We start from the raw sequence: 23,144 nt of genomic DNA, 5'->3' as shown, positions 1-23,144 counted from the left end.
TAGGACAAAGAGGTGATGAAAGACTGCAACAAACTTCTTAGGGACCTGTCAAAGCAAAAAAAAAAAAAAAAGAGAGGAAAGTTAAAAAAAGTAATATTCTGCATGCTTCAGCTATAGGATTGTTTTTGCTACATTCTAAAACATAAAACGACCTCCATATACAGCAACAGCCAACAGATCAACAGACCCTCAACTACTCAAATTAGTATCAGGCAGCTACCGTTTATAGCTTTCCCTAAGTAATCACTGGACTGATTTTTGTCATGTCCACATCTTACAAAAACATAATGTAGTGTGTGAGCAACTGGCTCCCATGAGTTACAGTAAATAAGGCTACATCAGTCACAGAAGGATTTCCATTTTAGGGTCAGTTCTCTTTAATGTTTTTGTAAATGGCCTGGATGAAGGACTAGAAGGTGTTCTGAGCATGTTTTGCCGATACTAAACTGGGAGGAGCTTCGAGTCCATCACGTATGGAGAGGCCTCACAGAGAAATCATGACAAATCAAAGACAATCAACCACATAAAGTTTAACAAGAGCAAATGCCAGATTCTGAACCTGCGAAGGGGCAACCCTGACTATACTTACAGTTGGGGGATGAGACACTGGGGAGCAGCTCCAGTGAAAGAGATCTGGGGGGCCTTGGTTGACAGCAAGTTGAACTTGAGTCAACAGTGTAACCAGGCAGCCAGGAAGGCCAACCATATCCTGAGATACATCAAGTACTGCACTGCAGCCAGCTGAGGGATGTGACTGCTCTACACTACACTGGTGCAGCCTCACCTTGAGCACTGTGTGCAGTTTCAAGCACCACAGTACAGAAAGGGTACAGAATTTACAAAGATGAAGAAAGGTCTAGAGGGGAAGACATAAGGATCAGCCGAAGTCCCCTGGTTTGCACAGTCCATAGAGGAGACTGAGGGGAGATTCCACTGACATCCACATCTTCCAAACAAAGGGGAGCAGAAGAGCATGCACTGATTTATGGTCTCTGGTGATAGTGACTCAACCCCAGGGAATGGCTTAGAGATGCCAAAGAGAAGGTTAAGGCTGGATATCAGGAAAAGGTTCTTCACTGAAAGGATGGATGGGCACTGGAACAGGCTCCCCAGGGAAGTGGCCATTGCACCAAGCTGCTGAAGTTCAATAAGCATGCGCATAACACTCTCAGACATATGGTTTCATTTTTGAATGGCATCCCAACTACCTGCACTGGACATTCAAAGGGAGGGTCCACACATCATGCAACTGATGCTATGTGGAGTAAGCAGGTCACACTGATCACAGAGCGGGCTCAAACAGAGAATCCCAGTCATCCAGGAATCTTCTAAGTGATTACAGACTGGCCCTAAGACAAAGCTTTTTGGAATATCAACAGAAGAGGAGCTCACTTGTGCTGTAATGCTCTCTATATACAATAAACAGCATAAAAAAAAAAGAAGAAATACACCCTGATCACTGATGGTCTTGTTGCATTGTGGGAAAGCATGGGAGGTGGAAGGCTTCTGTATGGAGTCCTACACAACAAGCTGCAGAAGCTTGGACTTCCAGTAGACTTGACTGTGGGCACTACTGCACAGATAGTCCATGAATGTGGAACATGCACTGCAATTAAACAAGCCAAGGAGGTAAAGTCTTTTTGGTATGGAGGACAATGGCTGAAATACAAATATGGGAAGGCCTGGTAAACTGACTATATTACACTCCCACAAACCTGCCACGGCAACCACCATGTGCTTAGGCTCTCAAGCCCCACACTAGGCACTGTAAGGACTGCTGTGGTTTAATCCAGCAGGTAGCTAAGTACCACATAACTGTTCGCTAATTTCACCCCTCCCTGATGGATGGAGAAAAGAATCAGAAAAAAAAAGTTTCTATTTCAGTACACAAGTTCTACTTACAAAGACAGAAAAAGGAAGAGGAAGAAAAGGATAGCAGTTATGACAATAATACACATGTATACAAAATAAGCTACGTGCAAGCAATACTCACCACCCACGAAATGATGCTTAGGTAGCTCTCAAGCAGTGGTTGCCCAGAATGCTGTTCTCTTAAAGCCAAAACATAGATAGCGTCATACCAGACACTATCAAGGAAAAAAAAAAAAGAAAAAAAAATCAGCACTGTCCCAGCTGAACCTCAGACAGGTGGTCCTGTGAGGAGATACAAGTCAGAGTCAACAATCCTTGTGGGTCCCTTTCAACTCACAATAGTCTATGATCCTATACTACATTACTAACTATGGTGGAAGAGTTCCCTGCTGAAACACATATGCTTCATGAAAAATTCCCTGATCCCCTCACAAGAACACAGAATATATTATTCCCAGAAATTGGAGAAATCTTCCAAGTTTCATTTATTCAGTTCATAATAGAGAAACTCAAACTAACAATTGCATTTAATTAAATTAGAAGGAAATCTGCACTGCTAGAAAATTCACTACTGAAGTAAAATGAAACCCATTGAAAAAAAAAACAGCACATTAATACGTAGGTAGTGAAATGTGTATGAATATGTAGCATGTGAAAACCTGCTTTAACCCGAAGTCTTACTGGATGAAACCAGTCTTCAGTATTACAGTACTCTCAGCCTTATCACTAAGCCATCAGGTCTCCGAACTCTATACACTTCTTTTTTTCTTCTAATACTCAATGAACTAACCAGTATTTTGAGTTCCACCCCTCACCAGCAGGGAATCAGAGTTTTCTGGTTTTAATTACACTAGACTTAATACATCATTCTTCCACAGATGTTCACAGAAGATATCTCCTGACTGCCAAGCAGTGCTAACGTCAGCCCCTACATCTGTGGAGGAAAAACCACATCTATCGCTACAGGTTAGGAGGTGAAATGCTGGAAAGGAACTCTTTTGAGAAGAACCTGGGCATCCTGGTGGACAACAGGTTGACCACAAGCCAGCAGTGTGATCCTGTGACCAAGAAGACCATCAGTATTCTAGGGTGCATTAAAAAGAGTATACCCAGCAGGTTAAGGGAGGTTATTCTGCCCTGGCGAGGTCACATCTGGAGTACTGTGTCCAGTTCTGGACTCCTCAGTGTAAGAAAAACAGGAAACTTTTAGAGAGTTTAGCAAAGGCCACAGAGATGACTGGGGAGATAAATGCAGCCTCTTATGAGGGAAGACTGAGAGACCTGGGACTGTTCAGACTGGAGAAGAGAAGGCTGAGGGAGTGTTTTATCAAACCTCATAAGTATCTAACAAGCAGGAATCAAGTGGATGGGGCCAGGCCTCTTTCAGTGGGCAAGTGCAAGAGCTGGAAAGGAGACAAGCAATGAGAAAACCAGTTTCAATCTATACTAAGTAAATTCCATCTGACTCCCCATACTGCTTCGTAAATCAAATTCAAAGGGGTTAGGTACTGCAACAGTGCACAAACCATGACAAGCTACAAGAATGACTTTCAGTTAATCAGAAACACAATAGAATAGTTTGCTTATGCAACTATTACTGAGCATGCAAACAGTTAATTCTGAAACCAATCTGACTTTGCATAGTCGTCTGAATTGTTCCCGTAGTAGCTGTACATGCAAATTGTATAACTAGTACATGTACGTGGCTTGGAAAAAGAGAAAACAGATTCTATTTATCAGGAACTCTAAAACAGTCATTTATGCTACGTGACCTCATTAACAGTTGAGCCACAATGTTTTGAGTTTATAAAATAAGGTATTTGTAACTTAAACCTCATGATAAGGCATATATCCATCAGAAGTTTGAAATGATAGGAGTACTAAGTTATTATGCAAACTTATGGACTAGGGAAGCTTAAAAAACTTGGAATCTAGGCAGGTGAACTTACTGTAAAGCTCTCACTATCACCTGAACTGGACTCTAGACGGTTTGCCAAACTTCATTGCAAGCTTCTGTTTCTGTGTCCTGGTACTACCCTCTAAAGCAATTATTTCCAAAATAGAAAAATGACCTATTTTGAAGCCAAAAGCACTGAACTGGAAAACAACTTGAATTCATTCTGTAGCCATTCATCATCCATGCTACACCTGCAGTACACAAAACCATCTTAGAGCATTTGATTTGGGACACAGAGCAAGAAAAATAAGTCGTATTTTTTTCTCATTTTCACCTGCAACCTGTATTTCAAGAGGTTTCACCTTTTTATGAAAACAAAGTATGAAACCCGTAGTTCACATTGGGTGGCTCTAACAGCCTCTAGGAACAACAATAGCCTGTTCAACCTATCCAGTTCCTACAGCTACTAACAGCAGATCTCTCTGAAAAAATAAAAAGTATAGAAGTAACGTACAATTACAGTTTTCCAGAATACCATCTCAGTCTTCAGCAATTCACAGCTCAAGAAGTCTTGAGGCAGAATATATTTCTGTATTTTATACAGTTACTGGACTTCTCTGTGACTTTCAAACTCTGTGGGCCTTTAATATAAAAAAAAAAACCTTGTGACAAAGTACTCCACAATCAACAATGTGCAGAAGGAGATATTACATCTACAGTATGTTGTGCATGTTTCACTAATTCCAACTGAAATCTCACGCACGTATTGGAAGCAGTTTTCTATTTTCTCAAGTTTACCTTCAGAGCACACATGACTTAAAGACCTCTACCATAGCCTCCTTCAGCCATCTCTTTCCTAGGCTGAAGACTCCCTGCAAAAAATCCATTCCAGACTTTTGACTGACCATCCTTACATTCTATTCCTGGAATCAGCAAATTACTTTTAGTTAGGGGAGGGGAACGCAACAACTACAAGCAACAGTCAAGATGCAAGTAAGCAACAAATTAACACAATGGAGTATCAACATTCTTGAATTAGGCATAGTTCTCAAAGGAGCCTTTACATTATCTCCTTGCAAAAGTCAGCCTTGTACACAAACAGTTGATTTCAAAGAGTCCTGAAAACCACAAACTTTTTTTTTTTCTTTTACTATGCTAGATTAATGATGATTAGATTAAAGCAGCTGTCACATGGCAAAAGTCTTTACTAGATGAAGAACCAAGACAGGACTAAGGAAAAAAAAAAAAAGAGCAAGTATTTACAAGCTGAGAAACAAAGGAGAGAGTTTTTCACCTGAGCTTCTTATGGCACACCTGAAACTACAGACCTTGTCAGAGGTGCAGAACTAACCATATGACCTTCCCAGTCAGCATCTTTCCTCTCATTAAAGAAAATGAAGTCATGCAGTTCCCCTACCCTTACATCCTATTCTAATACCAGAGACTCAACACCAAGTGGCCTGGAAAGAGTCACACATGTAGTTCTGCTGTTAATACTCAAGTATACACACCGAAGTGAAATATATGACTACAAGCACATTTGTGGTATAGCCATACCACGCTTCTATGGCCTGCTACAATGATCACAGCAGCAGAGAATGCATTTCCTCTGCTCACACAACCAGAAGCCTCCTCACTTCAGAACTATCACAGGCCACCAAATGTCGTTACTTTTGCGTACCAGGAATAGACCACCTAAAATGGACTGACAGTTCAGTACGAGGGCACCACACAACTCTGATGCACAGTATTCTTTCCATCAGGTGATAGGAGCAAGAAGAAACGATCAGCATCGTGCCTGTGCTGGACTTACAGATGTAGCATAAGGCATCACTATGTCATACAAGCAGTGCAAGGCAGAATTTGTTAAGCTGCCCACTTAACGTCTGTATGAGATCTTGCGAAGGTTGGTATCTGAATGAATCCAGAAGAGATTTCCATAGGGGCAACGAAAGAACACTGGGAGCTTCCAAGTATCACCAGCTCAAACATAAGGCAAACTTACAACACCGTAAGCAAAAAGCCCGTCAGCACAATTATTTCCCTCTAAGTACTTTTCCTCATTTTATTTTCACGTATTTCTCATCATTTATTGAGATCAAATACTTCAAATAGCTAAATCTGAAATCAAACTCAAGCATTAAGAAAATCCCTAATGTTTAGGGATCGAGTTATTCAACTTAGTTCTGTTCCTTTATTCACAGCTGTTTGGAGACTCCTACACTTCCTCCCAACTTTTTAGTTTTCAAAACAAAATTACCCTTTCCCCCCCAAAAAAAAGTTACAATAATTAACAACTTATTCAGCTCCTAAGCCATGCATCCAATTACAGTTTCTGTAATCTATAAATCACATTTTAACACACACACACAAAAAAAAAAAAACAGTGAAACAAAACCTGATCCAGAAGAATAATATATGGCATAAAGGCAAAAGGAGTGGCTACATAGGTCCACCTAAAATAAGGCTATCTGCTAACAACTAAAACTTTAATTTTCTCAGACAAAAACCAGCAGAAAATCAAAGGTCAACAGAGCTAAATCAAAACAACTACAGCCAAGCAATAATATATTTTGTAGGCAGAAGTATCACAAGGGAACTGAGGAATTGGAATGCCTTTTTTTTTTTGTTTGTGAAATTCCTCTACAACATCTGCAATAATCAAAGCAGTTTCCCATCAGGCCTGAGAGCAACACCAATTAAGACACTGACAAAGTTCTTGCAGCATTCACTAGAAAATGCATTTTGAATTCTAACTCCTTTAACATCCAGAATTAACCTACAGCTAACCTGTATTTTCCTAAATATGCTGTGCCCCCAGTGTTAGAATTAAACAGAATCAAGAGAAAGAAAACAAGTTCCTGCTTGAGTCAACAGTACGAGCTACTCCCGGGGAAAAAGTTAGTACCTTACCACTACACATAACATCACAATTTTAAACAAGGGAAATGAAGTTAGAGCAAAATTTAAGCTCACAACATAATGAATTATGACACAGGATACTGCTTGAGAAAACCGAAGTATGTTCTGATGCTTTATATATCCAAACTACAGAAAGATTTTACAGCACACTCACAACATCGCTTCAGAAACTGCTTGCAAGAACCTTCACTGTCATCTGATTACAGAACTATTATCGTCCAAGTATAAGATATTGAATTCCTCCCTGGACATGTATTAAAAACCTTAAAACTGTAATTACGCTAACAAGTTATCTTCAAAACTCTGTGTATGTTAAAAATGTATCTGAAAATACATCAGCTTTTTGAATGGGGGGCAGGGGAGATCTGGACCTTCACAAAGCAAATCTGAACAAAACCAAGTGCCCCATTCAGCTTTATACTGAAGAAACATTCCCCTGCAAAAGGCAGCTACATAAAAAAAGAAAGCGAGTTGACTGCAGAACCAAGAAGTGGTCAAATCAAGAGCTGAGAAAGAACCTCAGAAGTCCTTAAACTCCTCAATCAACTTTTTTTTTTTAGTTACACGTGAAGTCACCAATTTTTCTGCTACACAATTACTGTGCCTGTTCGTAATAGCTTAGTGAGATTACAATAATTAGCATTTCACAGCACAATTTTCTGAACTGAATGCATTAATGTGGTAAACTGTACATTTACATTTGCTGCAGAATCGTTTACCTTGCTTAAAAATCAGGACAGTAGATAGAAAATAACATCACCAGGAGTTAAGGACTAAGAATTAAAGAGCCTGATTTTCTTCCCTTTTTTGTCATATTTCCCATAGAAACCTCAGAGACAAAAATCAAAAACGGATTTTTTGTTTGCTTGCTTTTTTTTTTTTTTTTTTTTTTAAACTAACTAAAGGTTTCTCTCTTACATACACTGGCTCTAATTCTGACCCAGGTGCTGTTTTATCCCATCCACTTACTTGGATGAGACACTGTTTCCTGCAACAAGCCAAGGAAAAGAAACTGCTCTCACACCCGTCTGTACCTGTACTGAGGTAAAAGCCAACCACCAGCTGCCCAAGCACACTGGCACCGCTCCACTCGTTTCAGGGAGCAGAAAGAGAACCGTGCCTCTGTTTCCCACATCCCTGCATTCAGAAGGGCCTTCAGCCAGGCGTGCATTGCAGAGCCAGGCAGACCCAGGGCAAGGCCCGAGCGGCGTGGCATCACCACGTTCACTGTAAGCATAACAAAGAAAACATCGCAGGGTGACAGAAGATAGCCCGCATTACGCTGCTGCTAGATTTATTTCTTGTGCAAAGTGTTTAAGCTTAAGAACTGCTATTTTAGTAACTACCAGGTAACTTCTGTTCCCGCTGTTGCTCACGTCGCAAGAAGAACACAAGCACCTACAACCTACAGCTCAGCTACACCCAAACAGACGCCGCTTTCTCCGAGGCAGTACAAAGTCACCTGCTTTCCCCTCAGTCTCACATAAGAAAGCGTGACGACGCTCGGCCCAGCGCAGCACCTCGGTGCCCGTCCCGCCCCGTCCCGCAGCAGCCGCAGGCGGCGGCGCGGCAGCGGAGCAGGTGCGGGGGACGCGCCGATACCGACAGCTCGCCCCGACGCCGCTTGCAGCCACGTTACGTCAGGCACGTCTGAGCTGCGCCGAGAAATGAATGAATCGCGGCATCGAGAGAAGCCCCGCGGGCACCCCGTGCCGCGTGCTGGCCGCCGGCGGACAGCAGGGGGCCACCAGCCCGCCGCCAGCGCCCCGAGCTCCGGCCGAACTGCGGAGCTCGGGGCCGGAGCGGGACCGCGGCTCCCGCTGCCCGACACCTGCCCGCGGCTCCCCCCGCCCGCACGCAGCGCGGCTCCCAGCCCAGCCCGCCCCGCCGCCAGCTCCAGCCTCGGAGCCCTCCCGCACCCGGAGCCGCCGCCCGGCCCGGAGCCGCCCCGCACCTGTCCGAGAGAAAGCGATCAGGCGGCCGCAGCGAAGAGAGGCAGCCGACTGCGCTGCGCGGCGGATATACGCTCTACCCCGTCCCGCCCAGACTCAACGAACACTGCCAAGCTTCTGCCCCTCGTTCTCCCCGGGACGACTTCTTCCGTGCGCCGATGACAGCTGCGCGCTGCGCATGCGCGCAGCCCTCGCACGCCCGAGGTGGGTAGGACCGGGAGAGGGGAGAAGCTCGGAGGCCCAGCGGGAGGAACACGTGACGGGGACGAGCGCTCGCGTCACGTGCCCAGCGGCGACCGATGCCGGCACCGCCCCCGGGCGGGGCAGCTGCGGGCGGGGAAGATGCGCTGCGTGCGCGGGGGGTCACGTGGCTTCTGCTGGCAGGCGGCCGTGGGGGTCGGTGTGCTGTGGGGCGGCTGCCGCCCCGGACGGGCTACGGCGAGGGTCTTGCACTACGGCGCGGGTCGGGTTTGGCGGTGTGCAGTCTTCGGTTAGCTCTAGTAAGCTTGTGCGTGCCAGTCTTGCGCTGTCATGTCCCGTCATGCCTTGTCCCAGTCTTTAACATCACTTTTATCCCCGTGTGGCAGAGGCTGAGCTGTATTATGCTTGCATGTATTTAGTTTTTACCTGTTATCGCTGTTGATTTTTCATTTTAGCTTTCAGGCTTTTATGTTAAAGTAGCAAAACGTGACCAGAAGGTAACTAAAGGAGAAGTCCCTTCAGGTGTTGGGAGTTGGAATTGTTCAACCAGGAGAAGAGGTCTTCCTTCTCTTGTGGTCTTCCAGTAGTTGAAAGGAGCTCAGAAGCAGGAGGGGGGCCGACTTTGTACAGAGGTAATTAGTGATAGGACAAGGGGGAATGGATTTAAACTGAAAGAGGGGAGGTTTAGGTTAGATGTTAGGGAGAAAATCACTCAGAGAGTGATGAGGCACTGGCACAGGCTGCCCAGAGAAGCTGTGAATGCCGCATCCCTGGAAGCATTCAGGGCCAGGCTGGATGGGCTCCTGGGCAGTTTGATCTGGTGGTTGGCAGAACTGCTCACAGCAGTGGGATTGGAACTGGATGAGCTTCGAGGTCCGTTGCAACCCAAGCCATTCTGTGATGTGCTTCTGCAAACTTGCCTGTTATCATGAAAGAGCTCTTTCTTTAGACCTGAATTTAAGCACTGACAGAACCTGAAAATGTAACAGAACCTGATTTTTTTTTTTTCTCAAAATTGGGTGTATCTAATGCTATAACTTTGCTGTGCTAGGAGAATTTCATGTTGATTTGACATCTGGTCTCAGTACTACACCTTAAAGACTGCAGTACTGTGTATGCAGTGTCTCCAGCCCCAAGAAAACTCATGCAGTTGTCTTTAAAGATCTCTCTATGGCACAACTACTTCCAGTAATGTCTGAGATGGGCCATCCTCATCTGCCTTAGGAAAGGAATTTTATTTCATTATATTAGAAGTGGGAGAAACAGAGCAAGTTTTGCCTTCTTCCTTGACCTTTTCCAGGAATGAAGAAGAAAATGTTTGTGTAATGAGTTCTCCAAGATAAAACAGCCCATCTGATTACAGATTTTCTGTTTGTTCTCCTTTCCTTGACTCTGTGTTGATTTAAGATTGTTTTCAATTAGGCTCTCTTTGGCTGAGGCTGAGTACAGTGATTGTTGAAGCCCTGGGTGAGCAGCACCTCTCCTCTCTCAGTCTTATGTCTGGTTTGAAGTGTCTGTTATAGTACTGATGAAGCACATGCCTCTTAATGCCAATGGTTCAGCTTGTAAGGGCTGAGGAAGCATGTGGGCAGTTTGAGTATATTAACCCACATCAGGGTGCTGCAGTGTGGAAGATTATGCCTTGACATCATTTTTCAAAGACCACATCACAGCTCTTCTGTCTTGCTAAGTGGAAGTATAAAGATTGGTCTTCTTCAGAATGGCTGTGAAGCCATGTGTGGTGATTTTATCAGTATTCCACTTTTGCTGTGAAGCAGTGCTTTCAGGACTCACTGACTGCCTTTATTTTAATGGGTTCATCCTGGTACCTGTGGGATTGAGTGCAGTCTCAACAAGTTTCTAGATGAGATTAACCTGAGTGGTGCAGTTGATATGACAGAATGAAGGGATGCTATCTAGAGGGACCCAGAGTGACTTGAAAGATAGGCCCATGTGAACCTACTGAGATTCAACAAGGCCAAGTGCTAGGTGCTGTGCTTGCATTGAGGAAATTCCAGATATGTATAGAGACTGGGAGAAGAACTCCTTGAGACCAGCCAGGTCAAGAAAAACTTGGTGGTTCCAGTAGATGAAAAGTTGGACATGAGGCAGAGGTGTGCACTTGCTGCCAGGAAGGCCAACTGTATCCTGAGCTCTATCAAAAGATGGGTGGCCAACAGGGCAAGGAAGGTGATTGGCCCCCTCTGCTCTACCCTCGTAATGATCACCAGACCTGGGACACCTAACACAGAAAAGATGTGGAGCTGTTGGAACAGTTCCAGAGGAGGGCTGCTAAGATGGTCAGAGTGTTGGAGCACCTCTCCTACAAAGACAGGCTGAGGGAGCTGGGCTTCTTCAGCTTAAGAAGAGAAGACTCCTGGGAGACCTCATTGAGGTGAGGGTGGTGAGGCACTGGCACAGGCTGCCCAGAGAAGCGGTGGCTGCTTCTCTGTAGGCATCCAAGTCCAGGTTGGATGGGTTTCTGGACAGCATGATCCAGTGCCTGATTTAGTAGTTGACAAGCATGCCTGGAGCAGGGGATTGGAACTGGATGATCTTTACAGTCCCTTCCAGCCTAAGCCATTTTGTGTTTCACGTTCTACTGGCATGAGCTTGTTTGTTTGTTTTCCTTACTGTGATCTCAGCAAGTTTTTATGCACTTTCTTTTTGCCTTTTGTGTTTGGGACTACACATATGGGTTAGTATTGGTTAGTAACTCTAGTTACAAGACAATGTCTTTCATCTGCTGGACACAGCATAACATTTCATCCAAACTAGTTCAGAACATATATATTGTTCTTGAATGTAAGTAACTTCTACATTGTGTAGCAATACAAGGAAATCTTTTCAAAATTCAAGCAAGCAACGTGTTTGCTTAGCGTGTCGGCAGCATAGCTATCTAAAGATATGGTCACTTTTGAGGCAGAAGCCGTTCTTGAGTAGTATTCCACTGCAATGCTGCCTAAAACTCACGAGATGGCAGCAAATACCAGGAATTAACGTTCTCCTCGCCCAAGGCAGAGGCAATGAGAAACGTTTTGTTCCTGGTACTTCTGTTCAGGTTGTGAAGGTTGTTACACCATCCTGAGCTATGAATCAAAACATATATGCTGACTGTTGAAATGTAATCCTGACTGAAATTTTCAACAGTGTGCAATTCAGTGGTGTTTGAATGTATATTGTGTAGGCTAAGGAGGGAATATAAAGGATTTTTTGGACAATGTATCTGTTGTCAACTTTATATCTTTGTCATCATGTCTTCCTCCCGAAATTTTTAATAACATTATGTGAGCAGTCTGGAAACTTATTCACATTTGATACATGATTCAATTCAATTTTGATTAAACTTACTCTTGACATTTTATATTAAACATAGAATAAAAGTTATTGTATGTAATGTTGATCACCTTCATGAAAAAGCTTACCTATCCAGAGAGTGTTCCTTTCAGCCAGTAGCTCTTTTTACACACACGCACGCAAGGTGTTAGGATACAGTAGGAAAAGTAGAGAGAGTGCTCATAAAGGATGTCCGTGGGACTTACCCAAGAACAGCGATGGAGCAGTGCATTGAAGGTCTTCTCTAATGTCGAGTCTCAGCAGCCCAAATTCTGGTCTCCCAGCCAGCGCAGATCATCTATCAGACCGATGTGTCGGGTACACCCTTAAGTCCTGACTCCTGGCAGTAAGTAAGCAGGCTGGCAGCGTGCACCACTTCCTCCTTCTCTCACTCCCCCCTTCTGGCCCCAGGGCGTGCACACGCCCAATGTCGGGGTGATAAGGGAATTAGCATTACTAGGACCCAACTGCTGGGTCACACTGGAGGTGCGAGGAGCACCCCTTGACATGGTGGCTGAGCCCCTCAGCGTTTATGATCAATGCACATGTGCTGAACTGCCAGGAGATGGCGATACCCGCCCTAGAAAGGGAAATCTGACAGCACAGGGAGTACTGCCTGTAAAGGTGATACTTAGACTAGAACCGCTGCTGACAGCTAAACCTGTGGTCCTTCATGACCAGAGATACCTACTCCGCTTTCTTCTTCCTCCACAGACTGAAAAGTCCATGTAACTGAGGATTCTAAAAATGCTGTGCAACTATAAGCTACACTAAATACTAAAAGTTAGATAGATGATGAGCTACGCTGATTGTGGCTTATTTGTTTGTTTAAAGTGAGAATAAATCACTGATTTTATAAGAATAATCATTAATCTGCCTAGGGATGCCTAAAACAACTTGTCTGTCCTCTGTAGTGTCAAGTGGTGGCCAGTCAATGTTTATTAGTACCCAAAAAGCACAAGTTGAATAAGGCTGCATTATTTGGTGATGCTAGGTTTTTCTTTTCCTTGTTAATGATTTTGCTGTCAGTTTTATGATAATTTTGTGCTTGCATCCATCATTATTGGACAGATGGCTGAGAATCTTGATTGTACTGTAGTGTGATGGAGATAAAAGATTAAAGATATGTAATCAGGTCATCTTGTCTCCCCACTGGGCCAGTGTAATTGTATTCCTTTGAGTGCAGTGTTGTCTGATACACTATTAATAGCTTTAGTTCAAAATTTTCATCCATTTTCTGCATGTGGTCTATCAACTCCTACACAGTTTCACTCACGGGAGTTTTATATGCATAAATGGCAATGCTCAGGATAATGACAAGGTGAAGATGAATATTTGGACAACAATGAGAAAATGTTTGTTTATTTATGTATTTATTCATTGCTTTTCACTGTAAATAAATAAAAGAAGTGTGTGTGTGTGTGTGTGTATACTTACCCTAAATGCGATGCAAAACATTTTTGTCATTAAATATCTTGAGGCTACTTATACCCACTATGTATTTGGCTTGTTGATACCAATATCCACTGAGATATAGGAGAAGAAGGGGATTTTTTTACTGCTTGTAAATTGGACATAGGCTCATTTTCACAGTAATTGGCCCATCCCACTTAGGTAAAAAGTAATACATTAGAGAGGAACCAGAGTGTTTTTGCTGGGAAAGTGCCAGAAGTGACTTTTTAGGCTCAGGACAAACAGATGAGAACAACTCTCTCCTTTCCTTAGAAGAGAAAGTTCTGACGTTTATTTTGATCTACTGTGAGAGTGCCTGCACATTCTTTTGCTGTATGTAGAATCTGTGTTTTAGTTCAGAACGCGGTAGGTGGCAGTCTTGATCTTCTGTTTTCTTGTCGATAAGCGTTTAACACATCTTTTCCTCCACATCTGCTTAAGATGAAACAACAGAAAGCTTATCTCTGTCAGTAATCCAACTGCTTGCACAGAAACAATAAATTAAACCTCTGTAGTACACTCTCTACTGCATATCCAAACTGACAAACATGAACCTGCAAACAACAGTGGTATTTAACCATTGCTGTCACTTCTTGCACTTGTCTGATTTGAACTAAGAAAAACAGATTTACTTTCCTTATAAAGCAGAAATGTATTATTTTCTTTCAAGTTTGACCAGTGAATGTGAGGAGGATTTCTCTGCACAGGAAGAGTAACACGGGGGTTAAGGGGAAACATTAGACACAAACTAGGCAAGTATTTACAGCAGGTTACCAAGAGCGAGCTAAAAAACAAACTTAGTCTGTCTGCTGAGAGTGATGTGAAACCATGAAAATAAATTGGTTGGGATGAAATACTGTTGCTGCTGTGTTGGGGTTTTTTGTTTCTTTGTTCATTTTTGTTTTCTTTTTTCCAAAAGCAGTTTAGGAACTCTTCCAATCCAAAGAAGACAGCAATTGCATTATGCCAGGGTTCTGCCACAAGTTGACTTAGACAAAAAGTCAGTCTGGAGGCAAGTCTAGTACTTCTTCGATCAGAAGCAGAAATTGAGAAGGCTTAGTAAAGGGGCAGGGGGAGAGAGTGGAAGCATTTTTCCCATCTACATTCTGTTTTCTAGATTGTTTTATTTTGTTTTCAATAACCCTTCATGCAGTAATACAAGAAGAAACTAACTTTCTCTTTGGTTCATTGCATAGAACAATTTTAAAGGGAAAAAAATTAACCAAGTGTATACAAGCTGAAAACATTCCTTCAAAATCTCATTATCTGTACTTGGCTCTAGCTTTAATATTCTTGAGAAACTAGAGATAAATATAATCTGTACTGGCCAGAAGTTGCCATATTTATAATTGTTCACTTAAATTCTTAAATATAGTATCTTACAACCTATAGTGACTGTAGAAAAGAATGCAGATTTGAAAATTCCAATTTTGCCTTCAATACCTTCTTTCTAACAAGATAATTTGGTTTTAGTAGCCAAACATTTGACTAGTTTCAGCTAAAATATGCAGCATCCTGTAGTAAATAAGGTGTGATTTATAAGTAGTTAGAATGAACATTAAACTGATAAATCATACTATATTTGGAATTTTAAAGGCCAATCATTCTGAGAGTTAATGCAATGTAACTGAAAGCTGAAACAAATTTTGACTTGATTTTAATGCGATATTCCTTATTTATTTTCAATTTTAAAGTCGTTACAGAAATCTTTGCCGGGATCATATATGTATGAAACAGAATTTAAAGCACTTATTGCTGTCACAGCTGTGAGAAGCAACATGAATTCAGAGCCTTTAGTATCTGACAATATATCAACCAAGAAATTCTTAAAGATAAATACATTTTTGGCCCCACAGATGATTCTATGCAGACTTCAGTATGCTTAAATTCAGCCATCCATCTCACTAATAGTGCTATATTAGTACATGCAAGATCACAGTAGCTGAGGAAGACCAAGAAATATTCTTTCTGCCTTGACTTGACATAAATGATTTTTTTTTTTAATGTTGGTGCTTCTATCTGTAAAACAGTTAAGCATTTAGTGTAGTGGACTCAAACAAAGATTGTATTACTGATGTTTCTGGGATGTGTATAGAAAAAAAAAATCAATACGTTGCAAGAGGAGTGATGAGAATGGTTTCCTTTCTGCACTGCCTTCTCTTTAGTGCAGTTGTGCAATACGTATAATAATCTGCTGGATGTCAATATGACATATGCCAACATATGCTCGTTTTCAAAGAGCAAGATTCTTTCCTGCCCTGCTTTGAAAGGCATTAAGGAACTTTCACATATATGACCAGGGTAATGATGACATTTTAAGAGACAGTAGTTGAAGGATCTTTGATTCAAATGGCATCAGAATGGCAATCCAGAGGTCATCCAAGGAAAGATAAGAAAGGGTCACAAGTTCCAAAACAGCAGAAGTCTTTCATCGGCCTGATTTTCTTTCATTTCTGCCTTTTAACTCCGCTGTGCAAAGTCTGGCAGAATTCCAGTTCAGCTCTAGATTCCCATAAATAAAAATCCTGGCACAGTGTTAGATTACTATTTGGACTACTCTCTGAGAAGAGATTTTGAGAATAGGGAATTTTAAGCACAGTTCACTGATGGAAATGAAATCTGTTCACGTAACTTCCCTTCTCCGAAGAGATCCAGAACTTTAAAATGCATGAGCTGCTTTACAGGTTCAAGACAAATCCATTTCACTGGGACTTGCACAGCTGGCATAGCTTCTAATTTTCTAACCAGATGAAAATCTGAGGACATCATAGAATTAATTGTAGGACCAGGACCTCAAATTAGAACTTCTTTTCAAAATGAGCAAGTCAGCTGGCTTAAGTGGGTTTTTGGAAACTCTCATTACTAAATTAGTATTACTGTGCTCATACCTTTTATTTGATTTTTTGAAGAAGCAATTGTACCGTTTGATCTCAGAACTTCTTGCTGCTAGCAATACTCTTTTCCAGCTGAGCCACAGCTAACATGCCTTTTATTCTTTCTCCTTTGTGTCCCTTTTATCACTTCAGTGTGCTCTTCCATGTGTTGCAAAGTACAGATGGTGAAATGCGTTGGGTCACGCAGTGTTGTCTTTTAATTCTTTTGTGAGCTGTGGCGCCAGCTGATCTGCATTTTTCAATTTCTGATGAGTCCTGTGCAATCAGTCTCTTTTGGTTTAATCATTATGCTTGAAATAAAGAATGGCTCTTACCAGCTAAAAGTCAAAGGCATCGGGCCAAATTGTTCTTCCACAGACTTTCATGTGATTCATGGTCTTTGCTGATACTAAGAAGAATAGGAAAAGGGAAAAAATCTCCCAGTTTTACACAGTCATGAACTCTTTACACATATTAGAAATAAAGCTACAACAGCTACAGTAGGTATAGAAGAGTGAATGCTCCAAAAGGGCATTCAAATGTTACTTACAAGATATTTTACTGTAAAGAAAAAAGGGAAAGAAAGCAGCAAGTGACAAAGAAGCAAACTGTCTTAACAAGGGTGGTATTTGTAGGCAATGGTATATGGTGTTCCAGTAAAGGTCTTGAAGTAATGTTTTGTACTAAGACAAACAACGTGAAGCACTGAAGGCGTGTGCATGTAGCTTAACTCTAACACTGGAGAAGTAAGCCATTTAGAATAAAACAATGAGGTTACTAAAACACATATGTTTTAGTAAAACATATAAAACATCAAGCCCTGATGATGAGCTGCATTTGAATACTGTGTTTTCAAAAAAACTAGCTTTATAATAAAAGGTGGTACTCTATGCATTTCAAAGGCATAGCCAGGCAGAGGTGGGGCATTTTGATAGTGTACACTGCCACCATTTATCTTCTGACCCTAGATGTGTCAGGCTGTGGGTGGAATTTTTGCTGAATACAGGAAATTTTTGTTATGATGGCTTAGGTCAAGTCAACATTTTGCCCCTTCTGACATGGAGAAAGCCTCTTTCTCTCGTGCCAATTAATCAAGCAATTTAAAATCTCTCTATATAATTTTCTCATAAATCTGAACACTGTAGATTTCAGTACACATAAAGGGCCTTTCAGTGCAAAGAAATATCACAAAACCATAAGGCATCTGGGGTGAACAGAAGAGAAACTGAAATCCCTCATTTTCAACACTAAACAGTTCAAGCTGTCACTGGTTATGTGCTTCTCTTTGTCTCTGCTGATTTTTATTTGTAGTCTTGTACATATCAGGTCTGTAGCCTATACAGCTTTTTTTCTGTTTGTCTTTTAAAGTCTCTTTTCAAAATCTTTAAAATAAATTGAAAGGGTAGGTTTTTCTCAATCATTTCTGCCTGAATAATACAGGTTATACTGTTAAAAAATCTGGTTAATTGGGATTCATACCCTACAAAGAATGAAAGTAAGCTAAGCCTGATCACAGTTGTCAGCTGTGGTTGTCTACTTTCCAGTTTAAAAGATATTCTGGAAATTCATACATTCTTTAAAAAAAATGCTGTTAACTGTATCCAGCTGTGTAGGTGGATATACCTTTTCTTACTTCTTTTTGGAGTTCCTGAAGTGTGAGATGTCACAAGTATATTTCACATACATGCAGAAATTAAATGAGCTGCTTTCAGTTGCATATGCAATTCCATTCAGTCTTCCTCCATTATTTGCTCAATATTCCCTTATGTTTTACAGACCAAGTATCAGTCTTGTGTTCAATTCTAAACATTACTATGTAGCAGCGCTTACTGCTGTATTTCAGTTTATTTACTGTTGCTGTTGCACCCACAGAGAATTAACTACTTAATCTGAGGTGGGAATGTGTAGGGGATGGCAAGTTTACAATAAAGAAGGCAATCTTACAAATACATTGGGTACTGACAAGACACTGATATTATTGAGTAAACTTTGTAAGATCTGATACAACTTTATTGAATATTCCAGGACCTTGCTCCATGATTTTTAGAAGGGACTTCCTTCCTCTATTCCATGGCTAAATGAAATGCAGATCAAGTTTGACAGCTGAGGCCATCACTGCAGTTGGTGGCAACCAGGTCTGAGTGCTGTAGTTATTGGATGAGAGTAACTGGCAGTGTAAGAGTAAATGGTAAAAAATGTGGTTTTCAGTGAAAGCAGTGAACCAATCTATTCTGGTATGTTGGCATGAAGTTGACATAATGTCTCTCTTTCTTTTGTGGAAGGAAGAATGCTGCAAAAGAATTTCCTGAATGACTCATACTTCTTTTCATATATCCTATAAGTAGGGGTTAGGAAGTTAATATACAGATAGTTTTACAAAGAATGAAAATCAAGTGATTGAGGACTTGACCCTTGCAAGATAAAGATTATTTTTCCTACTCTAAAAACAGCTGTGATGCTTTAGACTCTTTTAGATTATGACTACAAACATGCTTTTCAGTGAATGGAAATCCTAAAATATAGTGTGAATGGATCTAACAGTGTGTTCCTGTTGCACCTCTCCGTCTTCCAGACATTCCCACCGCTGCCAGACTTCTTTGTTGACTGACCTAGCACATTAACCGAGTAGAATGCTAATCCAGAAAAAGAAATATGGTTTCCTGCACAATCACCATGAAGAAATGGTTCAAGATCCAGAAGGGAAGTGGAAACTCACAACTGAGGAGATGGGAAAACGTAAGGAAGAGTGAAATGACAGCAGTGAGATATAGCTGTGCTAAAAATAAGACTATTCAGATCTTATCAACTTGTAGTTTTTGTGATGCTGAATTATGAATCAATACAATATTACTGTACGGCAGAGAACTAAAGTTAGTTTTGCCAAATAATAGAACACTTGTATAATGTGATACTATGAGAAGATGAAGTCTAACAAGTTCTGCTAGTTGTTATATGTTACAGGAGTTGTGTTTTTCAAGTCAAAGATTGTAGTTCATTCAACAAAGAGCCAAGTATATTAAAGTTAATGCCAACAGTTCTGAAGAGAAAAAGGTGTCTTAGTGCTGTTATTTTGATCCACAGAATTAGAGTACAAAAATGGGAGTTAGGAGAAAGTAGGTAGTTTCTGCAGAAAGATGTATGAAAATACATCGGAAGTAAATAGAGAGTGTATAGTTGTGCTTAGTGAGGTCTCAGACTGGTGTTTCTATTTTTGGAAGAAGGAAAGATGATAAATCTGATGAAACAAAGGAAATAATAGAGCAAGGGGAAGGCTGCTTTGGAAGAAAATTTCAAGAACAAAATATAACTGACAATCCAAAAGGAGCAGTAAAGTGAGGAATGTATAAGCTAAAAAAAAAATAATTACAATTTGTAGAAGCTAGGATCTCTGAAATGCAGTGCCACACTCATTTTCCTCACTTAGGCATAGAAGGCAAGCTTTTAGAATGCCCTGCTGCTGTGTAGTGTGGCTACTGGCTCGAAACCTGAATGGCTCAGAGGATGGAGCACCAATCTGCTATTTCTGAACAGAAGCACTAATTGTAGTATGAGGTTGCCATGACAGCAAGTAACTTTCTTCCTTGTTTGGCTGAGCTTATGCCAGATAAAAGAAGGATCTGAAGTTTTATTCAGTATCCTTCCTGTTACCCTGAGTGGAAATGCACAAAAATTAAATCCTCTTCTTGCCTAGTAACTTTATACCACTTCCCACTATCCATTCTAACTCAGTGCAACTTCAAAGTACAACCTCATACGTATCTCTACACATGTTATGTATATGTATAAATGATAAATGTATATACATTATACATATATAAATTATTTATGTATATATATTATTTATACATATACATTTTACCAAAATTTATTATCAAAATGCCACCTGCAATGCTCATGGTAAGACTGGACACTTAAGAAAAAAATCAAGTAGGTCTGATCCTGATAATTTAGAAAACTGAGCATTCTAGAAGCAATCTTTCTACTGAGTTGTGAGAAACTAGACACACTTCTGTTTCATTGGGCTCAAGCACCAACCCCTGGATGGATTAACTGATCCAGAGGGCTCAAGTGAGGTAGGAAAACATAACCATATTCCTTATAGAAGATTAGAAATTTATAAAGTGTGGGAAACAAATTGCCCATGGCAAGTTTTCCACAATGGAAAGGGAGATAATCAGCTTCTCCTTTTCTATTTGTGAAACGAAAAAGTGTTGGTAACTTAGCAAGAAAAATATTTTAGTCTACATGAAGCAAAAAGCAGGGGCAGTGTGTACTGTAGCTTACTTAATGACTATTAACATAGAATATGATTTCTGGAAAAAAGCTTCTGAGCTTTGGAAGATAAGACAATAATGATTTCAATTTCAGAGATTTTCATGGAAAACAGGTTAAAAAAAAAAAAGATGTTTTGTTAATGAAAAGAAGTATTTTAACTCCTACTAAATACCAACTCTGAATCTATTTATGTAAAAACTGGAGTCACTAAAGAGTTTTAATAAACTAAAAGTACAAAATATTGTCCACATTTCAGAACAAAATTGAGTTAAGTTTGAAATACAGTCAATACTAAAATAGTTTTTCAGTGTTGTGGTTTCTAAAAGCAGCTATGGAACAAATATTTCTTCAGTGGTTATCATTTTTTTTAAAGCTGGCATGGTATCCATTACAGCTCTGTAAAATATTTGTATTTCTCTCTGAATCAATGCAGAATGACTCTCAGTTAACATTCTGTTCTTTCTCATACCCAAGCAAATGCGGATAATATTTACTTATCAGATAAGCTGGCAGATCCCCTCCCATCAAAGGCCCTCCCACACTCCATCCCAAAGGCAGTTCTGTGGCCCATTAGCTCCCTGGTGCCCTCTAAAGCTTGTGAAAAAGAATACTGAGATTTTTCAAAAGACAATGATCATGGAGGGGTTAGGATTTATACCAGCACGGTGTTCCTAAATCCACTATCAAAATGAATTTTACAGAGCAGGGGAGTGTATAAGTAAATCAGAGACTGGATTGTTGAGGTGGGAAAAGGAGTTTAGATTTTACATTAACTTATCATAGATTGCTGTGAGTTTTATGTTGTGTTCTCTGCTAAAAACTATAATGTAACTGACTGACAGCGTGTTGGCCTCCACTGAATCTTTCTTAAGCAGAAAGACTGTGAAGACTGGTTCATGAGAGCTTGAACAAGAAATACTAGTTGACTGGGGAATAACTAACTTCCGAATTCATTGGGAAGCAAATAATTTTATGCAAATGGTTTAAGGCACACACAGAAAATCAAGAATAGAATCATGAATATTTTGTGTGTTTATCAAGCATGTATGAGCATGAGCTGTGAAGGGGATTAAAACCTCAGACAAGTAAAATTATTTTTGGAGGGAATAAAACCCTTCAAGCTGTTTTTTTAATTAAACAGACTGTTGTCAATTTTCACTTTTTCAGTGAACAACAATCAAACACTTAATTGCTGTGTTCATAATTGTTACTGTTCAAATATGTTTTCATAGGTCAACCACTCTTGCTCTGAAAGTAATTATACTGCTTTAAAGTCTTAAGTCTGTAATTATGTGAGGTCTCCTGATCCACTGACTGCTACATTTCTACAACTATTTTCGCTTCACAACTACTGAAATGTTCAGACTAATTTATAGTTAAAAAAAAACTTCGAAAAATTCAACAAATGTTAATGGAAGATAACCAATTTCAGGTGCTGCTATCTGCCTCTTAATAATCATAGAATCACAGAATCACCAAGGTTGGAAAAGACCCACAAGATCATCCAGTCCAATCGTCCACCTACCACCAATATTTCCCCACTAAACCATGTCCCTCAGTACAACATCTAAATGTTTCTTAAACACCTTCAGGGAGGGTGAGTCAACCACCTCCCTGGGCAGCCCATTCCAGTGCCTGACCGCTCTTTCAGAGAAGAAATTTTTTCCTAACATCCAGTCTGAATCTTGCAACTTGAGGCCATTCCCTCTAGTCCTATTGCTGTTTACATGGGAGAAGAGGCTGACTCCCACCTCACCACAACCTCCATTCAAGTAGCTGTACAGTGCAATGAGGTCTCCCCCTGAGCCTCCTCTTCTCCATGCTAAACAATCCCAGTTCTCTCAGCTTTAACACGTAAGACCTGTACTCCACACTCCTCAGCAGCTTTGTTGCCCTTCTCTGGACACACTCCAGGGCCCTGATGTCTTTCTTGCAGTGAGGTATCCAAAACTGAACACAGTACTCAAGGTGTGACCTCACCAGAGCTGAGTACAGAGCTAATCACCTCCCTGCACCTGCTGGCTACGTTATTTTTTAAACAAGCCAGGGTGCCATTGGCCTTCTTGGCTGTCTGGGCACACTGCTGGCTCATAGCCAGTCAAGAGCTGACCAACACCCCCAGGTCTGTTTCTTCTGCAGTCTGCCAGCTACTCTGCCCTAAGCCCGTAGTGTTGCATGGAGTTGTTGTGGCCAAAGTGCAGGACCCGGCACTTGGCCTTGTTGAACTTCATCCCACTGGCCTCAGCCCAGCAATCCAGCCTGTCCAGATTGCTCTGTAAGGCCTTCCCCACCCCAGATAGATCCACTCTTCCCTCCAGCTTGGTCTCATCTGCAAACTTAGTGAGGGTGCACTCAATCCCCTTG

The 23,144-nt window shown here is 41.1% G+C and overlaps 2 protein-coding genes across 18 annotated transcripts in view; one reads left to right on the top strand and one right to left on the bottom strand.

Annotated features, from left to right (window-relative positions):
• The window catches only part of KDM4C (lysine demethylase 4C), a 309,184-nt gene extending 296,693 nt beyond the window's left edge, over positions 1-12,491 (bottom strand). For 5 of the 10 annotated variants that reach the window (XM_040655991.2, XM_003642992.6, XM_040655992.2 and 2 more), the window contains exon 1: positions 8,646-8,800. Coding sequence is in view for 1 of the 10 variants with exons in the window: in XM_046905735.1 (XP_046761691.1) it covers positions 1,994-2,087; positions 12,387-12,412 (120 nt within the window). In the remaining 9 variants the exon portion in view is untranslated. Of the gene's footprint in view, positions 1-1,993; positions 2,155-8,645; positions 8,801-12,386 lie in introns of those variants that run through there. The other 5 variants (XM_040655989.2, XM_015280207.4, XM_040655990.2 and 2 more) reach the window with 3 other exon arrangements.
• LOC107052258 (translation initiation factor IF-2-like) lies at positions 8,245-22,734 on the top strand. Of its 8 annotated transcripts, none has more exons than XM_046905740.1 (2): positions 8,245-9,133; positions 19,078-22,734. In XM_046905740.1, exons 1-2 carry the CDS (start codon positions 8,363-8,365, stop codon positions 19,111-19,113), a joined length of 807 nt encoding a protein of 268 aa, XP_046761696.1. In that variant the 5' UTR covers positions 8,245-8,362; the 3' UTR covers positions 19,114-22,734. The 8 variants fall into 8 exon arrangements, with proteins under 8 accessions (XP_046761696.1, XP_040511929.1, XP_025000765.1 ...); XM_040655995.2 differs by having other exon boundaries at positions 8,245-9,143; XM_025144997.3 differs by having other exon boundaries at positions 8,245-9,151.
• Positions 22,735-23,144: the final 410 nt, after the last annotated feature.

Source organism: Gallus gallus, chromosome Z (genome assembly GCF_016699485.2).
Source record: "Gallus gallus isolate bGalGal1 chromosome Z, bGalGal1.mat.broiler.GRCg7b, whole genome shotgun sequence".
Lineage (NCBI taxonomy): Eukaryota > Metazoa > Chordata > Aves > Galliformes > Phasianidae > Gallus > Gallus gallus.
The sequence above is the reverse complement of the archived record's forward strand: the minus strand, read 5'-3'. Positions and strand labels throughout refer to the sequence as shown.